At 45.5% G+C, this 17814-nt stretch overlaps 1 protein-coding gene across 1 annotated transcript in view; it reads right to left on the reverse strand.

Moving 5' to 3' along the window:
• CCDC61 (coiled-coil domain containing 61) overlaps positions 1-17814 on the reverse strand; it is a 786500-nt gene that overhangs the window by 377618 nt on the left and 391068 nt on the right. Inside the window, exon 9 of the mRNA XM_086938445.1 lies at positions 6356-6434. Within this exon, the coding sequence (XP_086794571.1) occupies positions 6356-6434 (79 nt within the window). The remainder of the gene's footprint in view (positions 1-6355; positions 6435-17814) is intronic.

Genomic DNA, 17814 nt, shown 5'->3' on the forward strand with positions numbered 1-17814 from the left:
CATGGCTCAGGCCTACTCCAAGATCATGGGCAACACTTGTGCACCTGTGTCCCAGTTGGTATTGGAGTATCGGTCAAAGAGGCACAGTTTCCACGGACAGGAGTGCTAGGCTGACGTTGGAGAACATCATCTTCCCAAAGGTATCTAGCCTTTTGGATTCCCTTTCCAGTGTAGTTGTAGGCAAAATGTGCAGGTATTAACTTAGGAAGTAGACACCTGGACCACCAAGCTCTCTGGGGTGGGGTGCTAGGCAAGGAAACTGGGGTTCCCAGGGGCAGGACAAGGGCAGCGGGCAATTGTCCTATGCACAGGAACCTCTGAGAAGGGCTTGGACCAGGAACCGCATTAGGACATCAGTAAGGGCTTCATTAAACGGGAGTCATAGTTTGGTGGGGGCAACTCCCAGCTGAAGCATATGGTCTAGGACCTCAGCTGCACTTCACATCTCCACAGCATTATATCTGAAAAGTGGTGATTGTGCTGTTAAGAGGGTTGAGAATTGCAGTGAATACATGTTAATGAAAGATGGTGATTTTGGGAAAGGAAGAGGAAGGACAAGTTCGCAGGTAGAAAGGGTTATGTGAGTAAATGGTTGTCCCACCTATCTTCACGGAGTAAAGAAGTATAGGGATTTGTTGAGCTCCAAAAAAAGAAGGAGAATAAGAGATCGGAGACCATTATAATATTTAAAAGATTTTTACTAATGCTTATGTTATTATTTTGCTTGAAATTATTTCTTTATTCAATCTTTGTTATATTTCATTAGTATTTTGTTGTAAAAATGTCATGCTGTTTATTGTATTAGGGATTTTACTTCATTTGTTAGGTTGCATGGATTCATCCCCTTAACACTGTCATTGTATGGAAGGGAATGGAATGTGTTTGTATTGACCACTGTGGTATTGTGTCTAGGGCCCAGTATAAGCTACATCATGTGCTGCTATAATGTGGAATCATACAGCTGTAAGATTCCACATTATAGTTTGAAGGTGAACATTCGTTGAGGGTCAGTTAGTTACTGGCCAGCAAAATAGAGTCTGCTCCTTGTTGTTGTCGTGAATAAGGCCACTTACCTACTCAACCGCTTTGTCTACTGAGCATCCGTCACATCCAATCCAAGCAGGTTCTGACACCTCAGACATCGAATCTACATTCTCTGTCTGTACGATGGGTATAAAAAACACTCCACTTTGTTCTTCCAGTCCTCAATTTCTAGCAAGATTCTGTTGTCTAACTCCTACTCGTGATGGTCTATGTAGCATCTGCTTAGGTGATCTCTCTGACAATTTTGAAGACCTGTTAAGTCAACTGCCTGAATCAACAAGTTTCCTGCCAGTGGCCAATGTCAAATTGTTTGGAATTTTTTTGCCAGGTTGCTTGGCCTGGTTTCACCCACCTGTTCAAGTCAAGTCAAGTCAATAAATCTATATCGCGCGCTACATACCCAGAGAGTCTCAAGGCGCTTGAGGAGGGGTGGGGAATTACTTCTCGAATATCCAGGTTTTAAGCTGCTTTCTGAATGCTAGGTGGTTTTGAGTGAGGCGAAGGTGCATGGGAAGTGAGTTCCAGGTTTTGGCCGCTAGGTAGGAGAATGATCTTCCTCCCATGGTGGTTTTGCTGACGCGGGGAACAGTAGCGAGGGCTTGGTTGGAAGAGCGCAGCTGGCGGGAGGGGGTGTAGAAGGAAAGACGTGAATTGAGGCATTCGGGTCCAAGTTCGTAGAGAGCTTTGTGTGCATGGGTGAGGAGGCGGAAAGTTATTCTCTTATTGACGGGGAGCCAGTGGAGGTTTTTCAGGTGACCAGAAATGTGTTCTTTACGCGGGATGTCTAATATGAGTCTGGCTGATGCGTTCTGGATGCGTTGGAGTTTTTTCTGAAGTTTTGCGGTGGTACCGGCGTAAAGGGTGTTTCCGTAGTCAAGGCGGCTTGTAACCAGTGCGTGGGTGACCATTTTCCTAGTTTCGGTGGGGATCCAGCAAAATGTTTTTTTGAGCATGCAAAGAATGTTGAAGCAAGATGAGGAGACGGCGTTGACTTGTCTGGTCATCGAGAGTGAGGAATCCAGGATGACGCCTAGGTTCCGTGCGTGAACCGTTGGGATGGGTGCTTTTCCAAGGGCTTCTGGCCACCAAGAGTCGTCCCAGGCGGAGGGGGAGGTACCTAAGATAAGGACTTCTGTTTTGTCTAAATTCAGTTTCAGACGGCTATGCCTCATCCATTCGGCTACCTCTTTCATTCCTTCATGTAGGTTTATTTATTTTTATTTTATTTTTGGAGTTTTCTATAGCGCTGGCCAGACCCGAGGGTATCGGAGCGCTTTACATTTAGTCCGGGAAAAACAGGTGCAAAGATAGTACAGTATAATTGGTTTTGGGGATGTTTGGGTCTTTGGTGAGTGAGAGGATCAGTTGAGTGTCATCAGCGTAGGAGATGATGTTGAGGTTGTGTTGGCGTGCGATGGTCGCGAGGGGGCTCATGTATACGTTGAAGAGGGTGGGGCTGAGTGAAGATCCTTGTGGCACGCCGCAGATGACTTCAGTGGCCTCTGACTTGAATGGTGGGAGGCGTACTCTCTAAGTTCTTCCGGCAAGGAAAGAAGTGATCCAGTCCAGTGCTTTTCCTTGGATTCCGATGTTTCTAAGTCGCTGTAACAGGGTGTTATGACAGACTGTGTCGAAGGCTGCGGAGAGGTCGAGGAGGATGAGGGCGACTGTGTCTCCATTGTCCAGTAGAGTTCGGATGTCGTCTGTTGCTGTGATGAGTGCGGTCTCAGTACTGTGTTTGGCTCGGAAGCCGGACTGTGAGGAGTCGAGGGATTTGTTGGCTTCGAGGAAGGCGGCGAGCTGGTTGTTGACAGCTTTCTCGATGACTTTGTCCGGGAATGGGAGGAGCGAGATGGGGCGGTAGTTTTTGAGTTCGGTTGGGTCAGCTGTGGGTTTTTTCAGAAGGGCGCTGAGTTTGGCGTGTTTCCAGCTTTCTGGGAAGGTGCCGGATTTGAGGGAGCAGTTGATGACGTCTCTGAGGTGTGGTGCTATGATGGAGTCTGCTTTGTTGAAGATGTGGTGAGGGCAAGGGTCTGAGGGGGATCCTGAATGGATAGAGTTCATCAGGCGAATGGTGTCCTCAGTGGAGATTGGGTTCCAGTCATTAAGGATGTTCAAGGGGGGTAAAGGTACGGCAGAGGGTTTGGTGGGTTTGTCTTCGGGTTGGTTGTTGAAGCTGTTGTGGATGTCTGCGATTTTGTCGTGGAAGAACAAAGCTAGTGAGTCGCAAAGGGTTTGAGAGGGGGTGATGTCGTTGGAGTTGGCAATGGGGTTGGTAAACTCTTTGACGATGTTGAATAGTTCCTTGCTGTTGTGGGCGTTTTTGTCTAGTCGGTCTTTGAATGCGGTTTTCTTGGCAGTCCGGATCAATTGGTGGTGTATGCGGGAGGCGTTTTTGAAGGCGTCCCTGGTGTTGGTGTTTGGGTCTTTTTTCCAGGTCTTCTCAAGGGAGCGACAGAGTTTCTTGGATTTCTTAAGATCATCGTTGAACCAGGGGGCGTTTTTGCTGCCTAGTTTGATTTGACGTTTTTTCAAAGGTGCTAGGTTGTCGGCAGTGTCGGTTAGCCATTGTGTGAGGTTGATGGCTGCTTGGTTGGGGTTCGATGAGTGGGCAGGGGGGTTTTGAAGAAGCGATGTGGAGACCTGGTCGATGGTGATTTTGTTCCAATTTCTTTGCAGAGTACGTTGAGGATGGTTGTGGGATGTGGTCTTTTTGTAGACAAAGTGAACGCAGCTGTGGTCCGTCCATTGGAGAACTGTGGTGTGACTGAAGGAAATATGTTTGCTGGAGGTGAAGATAGGGTCGAGAGTGTCCTGCGCGGTGTGTGGGGGTATTAACAAGTTGTTTGAGTCCTAGGTTGGCGAGATTGTCCAGAAGGGTGGTGGTGTTGTTGTTGTTGCTCTTTTCAGATCAATGGGGACTAGGAGGATGCATAATGCAATGGACCCCAACAGGGATGAAATCTGTTGTGCTATTGGTAGTGATGTTTGCAAAAACATGGGGCATTCCTACAAAATTGTAAAAACTTTATTTCAAAAGATACATTTCTCCATTTTATGTGTGCATAGCACTCGTAGGTAGTCAAGAAAATGCACTGAGGACAACACACACGTTAAGGTTGATGTGCAAGCCAAAGCAATATAATAAGTTGACTCTGGTGTAGAAATCCCTCTCAGCCTGTAGCCCAGAGCTTGCCTTTATCAAACAGCCGTTCAGGTGGGGATAGGCGTAGATTTGTTTCCTTCAAATGCAAACAGCCACCACACAGCAGCCATAAACGTCAAGAAAGTTCGTGAGGCAGATTTCACTCCGAAGAGCAGAACTTTATATTGGTAATATACCTTGCCTACTAAGAATCTCAGAAACATGCTGAGTTTCGCTTCCACTGGTATATGAAAATAAGCAACTTGTAGCTCCACAGAACACATCAAGTCTCCCTTCATAAGCTGTAGATATATGTGAAGTAAAGATGTCATCATGAAAGTAAGCTACCTGATCTATTTGTTGGTTTGCCTTAGAACAAAGATTCGCCTGAACTCCTCTGTGGGGCTTTCCTTGGGAACCAAAATAATTTATGGAATAGATTCCTTTCATTCTTTGAGATAAAGGAACTGGTTCAATTGCATATTTTTGGAGCAGACATTATACCTCCTTCTTTAAAAGTCACAGCTGACATTTTGGCACTGCTTTTCGTGGGACTGACAGAGAAGGAACTTTGAACTGTAGGGTATACCCACCCTGATTAAGCTCCAATATTTCAGTGGATTTTTACACTCCCTTTCTGAAGAATGGCAAAGTAAAAAAAACGTATAATATTTTAGGTCTATCTGGAGTTACCCAAGAACATTTCTGATCAGGAATTAGTGAATAAGTTTGAGGCAATTTTTATGGTCTAGCAGACACTGAAGTGCGCCCCTAGGCACCATAACTGAACCTTATGGTAGAAGTGGCCTAGGTGACAGAGCTGGCTTTTTCAGCCTTGATGGTAATTATAGTAGATCGAGAGGTTCTTGTAGAGAATCCTCTGCAGGAATATCAATTAATGACACTGGAAGCAGCAATTATATCTCATCTTGGTGAGAACCACAATGATCTCTTGATGTACATGAGAAAAAAGAAGACGTGGAATGTCTCGAGGCTGATCTCCTTGATGGCGACCTGGACGATGTCAGATTGCGGCAGAACTTCTTGACTGCTATCATTGGTGTCTTCTTGTGTTGAAGGTCCTGCTATTGGGTGTCTTGCCGTTAAAGGCCGAGCTGATGGCACAGATCCCAATGTAGTTGGAGTGGACAGCAGTTGGGCTGGTGCCAGGGGTACATTTTGGTACCTGTGGTCTTGGCATCGACATTAGTTGCGTTGTTTAAATCCGGCAAATAGGTTGGTTCTTCATCATTTTCTGTCACAATTCTAATTGTTTAACAGTATGTGTGGCTAGTACACAAACCACACGTACTGAGTGAAGTTCGGAAGCAGCTTTTTTCCTTCTAAAGGAGGGACATTTTGATAAAAGAGGGCCGTTTGTGAGAAAGAATTCCCTCACAAATGGTAAAATGAAGGGAAAAATATATCAGGTGTAAAAAACATTGAATGAAAGCACAAATTCCTCAATCCTTTAGAAATTTCTGAAGGAAAAAGTATGATTAAAGCTTGCAAGAGTTCAGAGATCCTTTCGGCACGAGGTGGAAAAAAAATAATTGAAAAAGTGAGGCAAACTGCCAGTAAAGTACATGCTAGAAATAGTAACCACTGGTGTATGCTGGTAGCAGCCTGTGCCCTTTTGGCCCGACAAGCAACTTTTTCCCCACTTCTCATTTTGGCAGAGGGAAAGATAAAAGTTACTTTGGGTGGCGTAGCGTTTTCTTTTCAGTTGGCTGCTGCAATGACGTCTAACAGCTGTTTAACAGTAAGTTATTTGCCTAAGAAGAATGCAGAAAAGCTGGACTGTCTTGCTCTTCATGAGGTGTCATCAGACTAAATGAAATGGAGGTGCCCACCTCCTACTACAGATTGACTATATTATATTAAAAAAGAAATGTTCTGGGTTTCCAGCAGATGTATGGGAATAGTCTACATCTAGGACTGTCAGTGAAGATCCTACAATGCATAAGAAAACAGTTTGTCTTAATACAGTGCAAGCAAGAGAATGCATTAGAATTTTAAAACGTATCACAACATTTGGAAATAAGTTCCAAGTCTGAAGCGTGTCAGCACGATAGCACTAAACGGAATAAACATGAACCACATCATAGAGTTTTCAGTCTTATGTCCTGGAAATCGGACTTGAAGGGTACATAATGTGGTACTTACTGTTTGCTTTCACTTTCTTTCTGCTTTCGCTCTTTGTCTTTTATGTATGCAGTGGGGTCAAACCTTGGTACTCGAGTTCCTACAAGGGACAGAAAAAAGATTTAAGTTAACAGAGAAACACTCAATAGAATGGGAGCAAAATGATTAAGTAACCTTCTCATGAGCCATTTAAATACGCCAAGTTAGTTAGGGCTTAGACCCGTATCCAAAAGTCAGAAAACATTTCAAACCTAATGTAGAATGTTTAGGTTTAAATCTTTTTATTGAAAGCACCACCATGAATACAAAATATACAAGGCTGATATCATGCGGTCCAACAGTGGCATGAAGCAGTTGAGAGGCAAGTACGGCCCCAGAGGGGATGAACATATTATGCAGTAGCCAACTCAACCAGCAAAGGCATGAAACAACCATTCGTGCTGCGACAACCCCCCCAAAGGAACCCCCACAACCCCCCCCCTCAAATTCACCGATTCCCACCTCCCTCCCCAGCCCCACGTCCTGTGCTCAAATTCACCTTCCTGTGTCCCTCTCATTCCAACTCTGGAGAGACTTGTCATCCGTACCTCCTTAGGAGTTCGCCTCTGTGGGCCCTGTAAGCCGCAACAAGCAGAGGAATCTCTGGCAGGTGAGTTCTCTAAATTCAGTGGCCAACAAAGAACGGAACGGCTGCCAGAGATTTTCATATTGATCTATGTCTCCAGCTAGGTGAGTGAGAGTTTCTCCATCCCCAACACACACCACAACCTATGTAACCAGCCTGTAGTGGAGGGGACTGTAGCCGTACGCCAATGAGCAAGAATGTTCTGAACAGCAGAACACAGGGCGATGGCCATCTGGCGCCCCTTACGCGAGCGCAAAGGGTATGTCAATGGGTTAGGGAGCCCTAACAAAACGTAGGCTGGGAAGCGGGGTAGTTCTGTTTGAAAGTGAGTGTCAATGTCATCTATGACCTGCGTCCAGTAGTCTTGGCAGAGTGGACAGTCCCACAAGAGGTGTAACAAGGTGCCTGTGTGTCCGCAACCCTGCCAACAGTGTTCGTCCTTGCTGCAGTCTATCTCATGCAACCGTTCCGGGTTGTAGTACCAGTACGTGGAGATCTTAGTGAGAGTCTCTGTAAGCCCGGTGTGATACGCAGAGTGGCGTGCCCTATAAGAGATCTGGTCCCATTCTCTATGACTCAGTGTCCTGCCTAGCTCACGTTCCCAGCGTTCCCTGCCTGGATTGAAGAAATGTGTTGCAGGTGGTTGTAGGAATTCGTAGAGGTCTGAGATTAGTTTGGTGTCAGAGGTGCTTGAGAGAAGCCACCTTTCATATGGTCGGAGTTTCCCATCTGCAGTTTCCCTTACCTGCGGCTGGAGTGCCCAGTGCCGGACCTGCATGTAGCGCATCCGTTCAGTTTCCGGGAGGTTATATTCCTGTTTAAAGAGCGGGAAAGGAAGTACCCCGTCTGGGCCGTAAACATGGTAAAGGAACCGACACCTTGCTGGTCGCCAATGCGCGAATACTCCCTTCTCTAGGCCTGGAGTGAAATCTGAGTTGTCAATCAGTGGCGTGAGAGGGGAAGGGAATGTGGTAAGGTCGTGGACGGCGTTAGTGGCATCCCACGCTTCCAAGGGGACCCGTGTAACGAACGAGGCGTATAGATTAGTGGGCCGGTGGGCCTTACGCAAAAAGGGGATTTCTTGGAGTGGACGCCCTGCAATCGCCTGGTCTTGAAAAAGCCAGTGCCTCTCGGACTCCCACTTGCTCCATTCTACTAAATAGCGTAGTTGTGCCGCCTGAAAGTATTTGTGCAGTTCCGGTATCCCCAGGCCCCCAGTTTCTGGGCTCAGCATTGCTAGTGCCTTCTTCATTCTCGGCTTCCGGCCTTGCCAGATAAAGTGAGCGAGGTCTGCCTGCATTTGCTGGATCCATCCCGTCGGTGGTTGCAGCGGCAATGCCCGGAAGAGATAAAGGATTTGGGGGAGGACGGTCATTTTGACCGCTGCTATCCTGCCCAGCCATGAGAGGGGGAAGTGCTTCCAACGTCTCAACTCCTCTTGTATCTTCTTTTGGAGTGTGGCATAGTTGGCTTTTGTCATAGCTGGAAGCGTAGGGGTTAGCTGGATCCCTATATATACGGCACCGTCCCGGAGGACCATTGAGAGGGAAGAGACTTTGTAAGTGGGCCTTTGTGGAGGGGCCTAGAGACAGATCTAGGGCTATGGCTTTGTCCGTGTTCATTTTGAATCCGGCCACTTCTGCAAAGGAGTCGAGCTCCGCTATGCAGGCCGGCAGGGCCGTCCGCGGATTCTCTAGTGACAACAGAACATCGTCTGCATAGAGACTAATAGTGTGCGTAAAGCCACCAAATCTTATCCTGTTGTGTCACGGTTCTGGCGGGTCTTCTGAGCGAATGGCTCCATATAGAGGGCAAATAGTAGTGGTGACAGCGGGCATCCCTGCCTCGTGCCCCTTTCTATATTAAAACTCTCCGAGCTATAACCATTGACTCGCACAATCGCCGTGGGGAACTTATAACAATTAAATATGAGGGTGCGGAATTTCTCCCCGATGCCAACCTTCTCCAGAACCTGTTCCAGATAGGGCCAATGAACCCGGTCGAACGCCTTTTCGGCGTCTACCGCTAACATCATCCTCTCCCCAGGTAAACGTGAGGCTTTTTCTATGAGGTGAACGACCCTTTTGGTGTGATCCACCGTCTGGCGTTCGGGGATGTTGACCGCCTGATCGTGGTCTATAAGGCCTGGTAGGTGGGGAGCCAACCGGGCCGCCAGAATTCCCGTATATAGATTTAGGTCTACATTCAATAACAATATCGGCCTGTAGGAGCCACATTTGGTCCTATCCTTCCCCGGTTTGGGGATCACTGTGAGGGATGCACGCAGTAGGTCGGGCGGGATGGCGCCAGGTTCAGAAAAGGTGTTAAAGAGTTGCGTCAGGATTGGTGCTAGCGTTGAGGAAAGTCGGGCAGGAAAGCAAAGATATCTGGGGGGGTCCTGACGCTTGGCGCTCTGTCAATTCGGATTTCAAAGTCCCCAGATTCTCCAAGGATCTCTCGGAATAAGGCCTGTAAGTAGCCCGTGATGTCCAACCCCTCTTCCTTCGATGGTACTCCCCGGACCCTTATGTTGTTCCGTCGCGATCTGTTCTCCAGATCCTCTGCGTGGGCCTGCAGGTCTTCCTGCTGCTCCTTCAATCTCAACACCTCCTGTTGCAGCTGCTCCACTTCCTCGCCGCGAGCCGTGTCCGTTTCCTCGATGGCGGCTACTCGCTCCCCCAGGCCGTCCACCTCTCTTCTGATCTCGCGGACTTCCCCAGCTACTTCCTGTTTCAGGGTGTGGATATCCTCCCGGAGGGAATTAAATAGGCTTTCAAGAAAGGATCTGGTTATGGGTACTTCGCCCTCTGTAGAGTCAACGGTCTGTTTGGGCGCGCCTGGGGACACCTGTCCCTTGTCTCCCTTAAAGTTGTCCTCTGCTGAGCATCTCCAGGTGAGTGCGCTCCCCCTTTTTGCGTAGGCCTGCCATTGGGCACTGTCCGTGAGGTCACAGATTGCGCCGAACTTTGATGCTGTTTCGCGCCCCAGACGGGTCCCTGACGACCCCCAGGCCAGAGCGCTGAGCGTGAAGGGGCTGTACCCGTCGCCAAAGTTGGCCACTGCTGATGCTCCCTGGACAGGACTTCCCAGTACGTCTATGAGTGGCGAAGAGGGGAGCGGTAGAGTCGAAGGCGCGTGTCAGCCGGACTGGTCCCCTTCCAGGCTCCCTATATCCCTGGTCTTTGGGTGTAGGTGGTATAAAACTTCCGCAGTGAGTCGCAGAGTTGGCTCTCTTCCGCTACTTCCTTCGTGCTCGGGGACCTGGGCTCCGTCCCGCTGCTGTGAGGGGAGATGGGGTTATGTCCAATGGTGGGTCCCTCCGCTACCGGGTGGGCAATGAGGTCCCTCAGTCCCCCTACTTCTCGGTGCGTGCTTTCCCCGGCCTGAGTCCTGGTGGTGATGTAGGGCCCACCACGTCTGTTGCCGCACCCTCCACCGCTCTTCACCTTGCTTGACGAGCCCAGTCCGTGGGGGGTAGAGGTCCTTTGCGCCGGGTGAGGCGGCCTGCCCCCAAGGCTCTCGTCATCGTTGCGCTGCTGGGTAGGGGGTTGTTGCACTACTCTGCAGGGAGGGGGCTGCTCGCTCGAACAGACCAGTCCAGGCCGTGCGGCAAGCACAGCTACTACTGACACCAGGACGCGACCTCGGCCTCGAGCCCAACAGGACCGGAGCACTAGGGCGGGAAAGATGGCGGCACCCCAGCGCGGCCTCCACTGGTCCGCCGCGGCACCCCCAGGCGGCCGGGAATGCCGCTGCTGCCTCCGCCGCGGGCCCTCCTCCTGTGGTATCCGGGACCTCTGCCCCAAGTGTCTACTCCAGGGTGGGTGAGTCTTTATGAGTCCGTTATTCCGCCAAGGTGGCGCCGCGCGCAAGGCCCCCGGCTGTGCATCAAGCGCCTGCCGAAGATTCTGCCGGCCTGGACTCCCGTCGTGCTAGGCCCCAAACCCGGCCTCGATTTGGCGCCGCCTGCGCCGCTCAGCTGCTGGGCCGCACTGCTCTCCTGTCCTCCGGGACCACGGGAGGGCCCCGGTCACCACCGGAGTTGCTGTAGGGGGTAGCGCAACAGTCCAGACGCTCCCCCTACCGTGCGAAGCGGTCTATCATCTGCCGCCCGGTCTAGAAGGCCTCCCGCGCTTTTCCCGCGTCTCTGATGGCGCTGCCGGGATACTGCTTTCGCCTCTCAGCCCGCTGCCTCTGCCGTCTTCCAGGCTTCCAGGGGTTCACTACAGGCCCCCCCGCTATGCTTCAACGGGGGGAGAAATGCTGGGGATTGCGGTCCGGGCCTGGTCGTGTCAGAGGAGCACCCGGGAGATGCGTCCGCTCACTCCGCCATCTTGGCCACGCCCCCATATAGAATGTTTAGTGTTGATTTTGTGTTGTGGTTTACCACGTAGGGATAACTAGGGTGGTGGCTCTTAGTGGTATTTTCCCATAAGCATATTTGGCTTTCCTTCTGCCATTGATCAATAATGTATTTTCCCCACTTAGGACACCAAGGTGGTATTATAAAACAGGATGTTGTAATGTCAAATGTGGGCATTAACAAGACTAATAAACAGGTGTTAAAGACGTGGAAGATATATATTTTTTTTAAACACATTAAATATGCATAGAAAACCGAATCAATAAAACAAACAGCTAAACACCTCACAATATGTGACCAAAACAAAAAACTATAAACCACTTTCACCATAAAACACAGCTATAATCAAATATAAACAAGCATTGGCATAGCCAATAGGTCTCGCTTTTGGGACCTTATATATGCAGTACAATATCTTTGTTGCAACAATATTAACTGTTGCATGGCTAAACACTTATAAGGTCCGAAACGCAAGACCTATTGGCTATGCCATGTGACCCATCAAACAAAACCATAATTTGCCATGGTCAACGTTAGACTGTTTTGTCAATGCCCAAACCGACATTAAAATCAGAGGTTACCTGATGAATGTAAATATTAAATGAGGATGGTAAGTAGGTAGTCCTTAGGAAAAGCTTTCAATATTCATGATGGAAGGAAAGACAAGTGTTGCACGGCTAAACACTTATATGGTTGCAAAGGCGAGACCTATTGGCTATGCCAATGCTTGTTGTTGTTGGATCGATGGCAGTTACAGCAGCACTAGTGCTAATAGGTATACCAGTACCAGTAGCAGTATCACTAGTCATAATAATAAGGATACACTTATCAGAAGTGATGCGACCACTATAGTACTAATAATACTAATAACAGCAGTATGATTAGTTGTTGGGGTAAAAGTTTTTACTTCTACCGATAATTCTTTGAACATGTTGTTGGTCATCTATACTTTACATTTCGCAGAGTTTGAAAACAGTTGTGGAAATGCTAATTTGACCTGTTTTATTGCCTTCGCCTCTAAAAGAGGGAGTACTTCATCAATGTTACAGTCTGTAATATAAAAGCTGGTACCGTGTGTCTGGATTCCCTGGTATTAAAGCATATGTTGCTAGCCGCGTAGGCAAGGGCCAGGAGAGGATGTAACATTTATGTCTGTGCTCGGCTGGTCTTTCAGAACAGACGCGGCCCCAGACTCCTCAAAGAGATCTAGTGAAAGTTTCAGTCCCCTGTGGGAGTCATGTAGGTGCAATAAAAGGCCTTCTGCACACAATGGCATAGTGTGCACAGTGCCTGGCATAAGAGTGCCCCTGAGCTCACCATAGGATCTTTACAAACTCATCATGACCTGGGTCAAAATCAGCGTGAAATATGAGTGCAATCAATAACCTTGAAATAATTCTAATTTTAAAAAACACTTATTCCTTGGAACTTTTGGGATAAATGAAAGGTCACTTCTGAAGGTAAGTAAACCACCTGAGTACTAGTACCGGGACAAATAGTAGTGTGGGGAGTAGTAGAAGTAGTAGAAGTTCCAGGGGAAGAGGCGGCATCGAGAGGAGGTTTTACACTCAGTGTGGGTTCCGTCGTCAGGTGTTTGGGGGTTCTTTGAACGTGAAACAAAACTGCTCAAGTTAGCATGTACATTGAAGAAAATAGGGGGGCGGGAAGAAGGTGAACACAAACAGGAAAGATCAGGCAAACAAGCATTGCTTAAAAGCGGATGCCCATTCTCAGAGAGTGTGCTCAGACAGAGTGCTGCGCGGCCGTGAAAGTGACGCGGCCGCCCGTGAAAGTGAAACTGATCGCAATCAAGTGAACATGAACAAAGGGGGGCGGGAAGAAGGGGAAAACAAACAGGAAAGATCAAAGTGCACGGGGGTGGAGAAGAAGGAAAATGAAGCTGACAAGGAGGGAGTGGGAAAAGGGAGGGGTGGGGGGGGGGGTCAATTCACGCGCTGTAAGGCTTAATGAGTCATTACAGAAAGCCAGATGGCAGCTGTGCACGTTCATGCGCGCGTAACCGCATGCTGGAGGCCAGCAAAAGTCTTTGGTAGCACTTTGAAAATCCAGTTACTGAATGTCACACCAGAGCACTGCATGCGCTGGCGAGACCTAAAAAACGATGACAAATCCAATATGTCTGACATTTTTTGTGTAACAAAATGTTCTTCAATGAAGAGGTTAATTAGATATGTTTTTGGGTGGCAGATAGGTTCATTGACAGAGTCGTGAGGGAATGTCCTGAGTGTATCAGGAGTAACAAGATGTGTAGATGTGATCCTGCTCCTTTAATTCCTGTGAAATGGCCAGATCAACCGTGGCAGAAAGTGGGTCTAGATATTACAGGGCCTTTCAATTTTTTACCACAAGATTGTAGATTTGCTTTGGTAGCAGTAGACTATCATTCTAAATGACCTAAGGTCAAGTTGGTACCTCATCCCAGTACTGATAATGTGATTTTGTTTCTCAAAGAAATATTTGCTCGAGAAGGTTACCCAGAAGTACTTATTTCTGATAATGGTGTGCAGTTTAAGTCAAACCAAATGTTAAAATTTCTCAAGTTTTACAATATCAGGCATATGACTACAGCATTATATGAACCACAAGGTAATGGACGAGTACTCAAGCAGGACATACTTTGGGCACACTATTTTGGTGTTCTTTGGAAGGAAAAATTAAGAGAAAAACTTGGTTTGTATCGTATAACACCACAATCCACAACTGAAGTTTCACCTTTTCGTCTTTTGAAAGGTAGGGATCCCATTTCTAAATTGTGTCCATGGTGGTTCAAGAATGCTGTGAAAAATTGTCATTCAGAAGTTCGTGTGGAGGAACTAGCTCAAATAATTGAAATTAAGCAAAACAAAAGCAAATGTTATTATGATTCTCGGATGAAGGTCAAGGTGCCTTTGTTTACAGTTGGAGAATGGGTAAGAATAAAAAAAACAGGATATGTTGCTAAAGGTGAACATAAATTTGATAAGCCTATTAAGTTCATAAAAGTCAATCGTAATAGTATTGTTACACAAGACAGAAGAGTATGGAATGCGAGACGAGTTGCAAAATGTGCTTCCAATTCTCCTTAAAGTTTTTTTTATTTTTTTTATTAAAAGGAGAGGGGTATTGCATTTTCATTCATTCTCTCATGTTCCATTTCCCTATTATTATTGTTTCCTTTTGTTTCTTACATTGCCCTTTTAATAGATTGTATTCTTATAATTGTGGTTCATGCCACTCTGTTAGTAATTCTATTTGGAATCTCATGAAATGAATTATTGAAGCTGCAGCTGTTGAACTGGAGCTGCTGTACTGTGCCTCATCCATTATAGGAGTTCTTCACTTTCCTGAATTCTGCTTTATTTACAACTTGAATTCAACAAAATTCCTATACATATATATATATATATATATATTCACAGAAAAAAACATAGGTTTTACACACGTTATAGTTAGGAAGTAGCATTTAAAAAACCTATGAAATTCACTGAAAAAACCATAGGTTTGACACATGTTATAGTTAGCTGGAAATTTTACTGACATAAAACCAATGAAATTCCACGTTATAGTTAGTTGGACTCACTATAACTTGCGCGTGCAATGCACTGCTGATGACGTCACATATTACATCACTCATGACATGGTCAGTGACATCACTGATGACACCATCCTTGTGACATAGTGACAGACCTCCTTTCACTGTAATGTAATCCTTGAAACACATATTCAAAAATAGAAACTGAAATTTAAAAAAAATGCAGATACCCATATCAGTTACAACAAGTAATTCAGTAATTCCACCATCTATATACACATCCACTCATATATATACTCACTCATCATATGAAATGATACACCTATACATCCTGTTACACACCGACAATCATCGAAAAGTTACTCACAGACATACTCACACGTGCAAATAAACTATTGAACATCCATTTATTTGAATATAGAGTTATACACACACTTCCACCTTACTTCTATTGAAAATTACACATATTTATTCTCTTAAACAATCACTTATAGAAACACATACTTATTTAAACAGGAACTCTTTCAATCTCTTACTCTCACATATACTCACTTATATACATCAATATTCACATATACTAGATTAAAACATATGTCGTTACTGATAAAGACACTAGTGAGACAGTCATTCACTCACTAACAAACACATATACACACTCATCCACCCATACAGTCCTGCACATATGCTGTCTTCAAAACACATACAAACAGAGAGTCAGTCACTCATGCATCTATGTGCTAAGTAATACCCCCACCAAACCATATAGACACTCATACTGATACTAAGAGATACATCTAATAACCCATATACATACGCATGTAGCTACTTACCAACACATGTAGCCACTTATACACAAAGTGAAACACTAATATATATATTTAAATATTTAAACATTACTCACTAATATTTATTTTTCAGAAAGACACATATTCACTGGATGGTGTCATCAGTGATGTCATGAGTGATGTCACTGACCATGTCATGAGTGATGTAATATGTGACGTCATCAGCAGTGCATTGCACGCGCAAGTTATAGTGAGTCCAACTAACTATAACGTGGAATTTCATTGGTTTTATGTCAGTAAAATTTCCAGCTAACTAGAACATGTGTCAAACCTATGGTTTTTTCAGTGAATTTCATAGGTTTTTTAAATGCTACTTCCTAACTATAACGTGTGTAAAACCTATGGTTTTTTCTGTGAATTTCATTGGTTTTTAAAATGCTAATTCAGAAAAATTTCGTGTATGCAACCTATACTTTTGGCACTAAAGTTCTGGCAATATTTTTTTCGAAAACAAGCCGTTTTCTTCACTGTTCAAGTTCCATAGAGACTCCTTGTAAAGCAATACAGAATTCGAAAGTCTGTACCTTGCCTTTTTTTAAACACATTAAAATTTGTCTGTAAATAAAAATAGCCTTACTAAACTTTCGTGCGCGACCCGGTGTGCGCACTCTTGGCAACAGTTGTCAATAAAATGGATATCGCATTTCCAGGCTTTCGTGCGCGACCGAGTGCGCGCACAGGCCTATATATTTCGTAAAAACGTTGCGATTTGAACTTATTGAAATTCTTCATACACCCCTCAAAGAACTTATAGTACGTCAAAGAGACTGTACCTAGACTTCTTTTTTATTCTTATGAAACTTTTCAGTAAATGGAGCCGAATGTCTTTTTAAACTTTCGTGCGTTACCGGATGTACACACCTTGGTATTTTTTTTAGAAATATAAAACGTTTCATACTTTAACAATTGTGCGCTTAAATCCAGCTCAGAAGATATACAAAATCATGATGGTAGTTGGTTCAACCCGGACCGTTTATTAGAGGTAGATCGTCCGACTCCACCGGAAGACACCCCTAATAAAAAGGACATATATATAAAATGCGGACTAGCCGCTGTATCGTGCTAGCAAACTATAACATATAAATCGTTAGAAAAAACAAAAGGAATCAAGCAAAATCAGTAGGCCACTGATGAGATCTTTTTTTTACCTCGCTAAAATAGAAAAATTAGGAACAACCCCTCATGAGAAATATGAAACTAGTGAGAGAAACCGAGCTCGACGCCATGATGGCTGCAAGACAGCTCGGCTCCGCCGCCCACCCCACCCAAAATAACGACAAATATTATAAAGATACACAACACACCAGCAAAGTAACAGGGTAAAACGTTTTATTAAATAACTATTTACATGGCAGCCTACTGCAACATGAAAACAACACTTTCAATTGGTTCTTAATAGTTTCAATTCTGGAATTTACACGCAGCACTCCACCCACTTCCCTCACTATCTTTTCTACTCTCAAGAGACAACAACGTCCTACATCTTTTGGAAGACTTTGGTGAAATGGCTACCGTATCTCATTCATCTTCCGAATCTGACCAAAATGATCGACTACCTTTAATAAGAAAAAATAAATCTTTCATCTGGCAATTTTTCACTTATCCTTAAGATCAAAAGAAAGTGAATGCACCAAAAGTAACCTGCACGATATGTGACTTGGTTCTCTCAAGAAATCCAGCAAAAAAATATTTCTTTTCCATACATACCATGGTGCGGCATGTCAAACAAGTGCACCCTCTGCAATTTGCAGAGGCAACGACAAGAGCCCTGGCCACGCTATTACCATTAGAGGTGGCCAGCACATCTTCTGATCGACGACCTGTATCTCCATGCAGTGCAGAGATGGACTTCAGATATTTAACTATATATGGTCTATAACCTATGGTTTTTTCAGTGTTTTTCTTTGGTTTTTTAATAGCAAATATCAAAAGCTTTTTTGTGGAAAATGACTACAATTAGGTATACATAAGCGGCGTTCATTTATGTTCACCACAGCCATTGTTAAAAGTAAAGTGAAAGTCGCGAAACAGTGGCCACGCCATCTAGTCCCTTTTAGGCCCCATCATGCACGTAAGTAACAGCCATTTTCTGTGTCATGGCCTCTCTGCCCACTG

The sequence above is a fragment of the Lissotriton vulgaris genome, chromosome 9 (genome assembly GCF_964263255.1).
Source record: "Lissotriton vulgaris chromosome 9, aLisVul1.2, whole genome shotgun sequence".
Lineage (NCBI taxonomy): Eukaryota > Metazoa > Chordata > Amphibia > Caudata > Salamandridae > Lissotriton > Lissotriton vulgaris.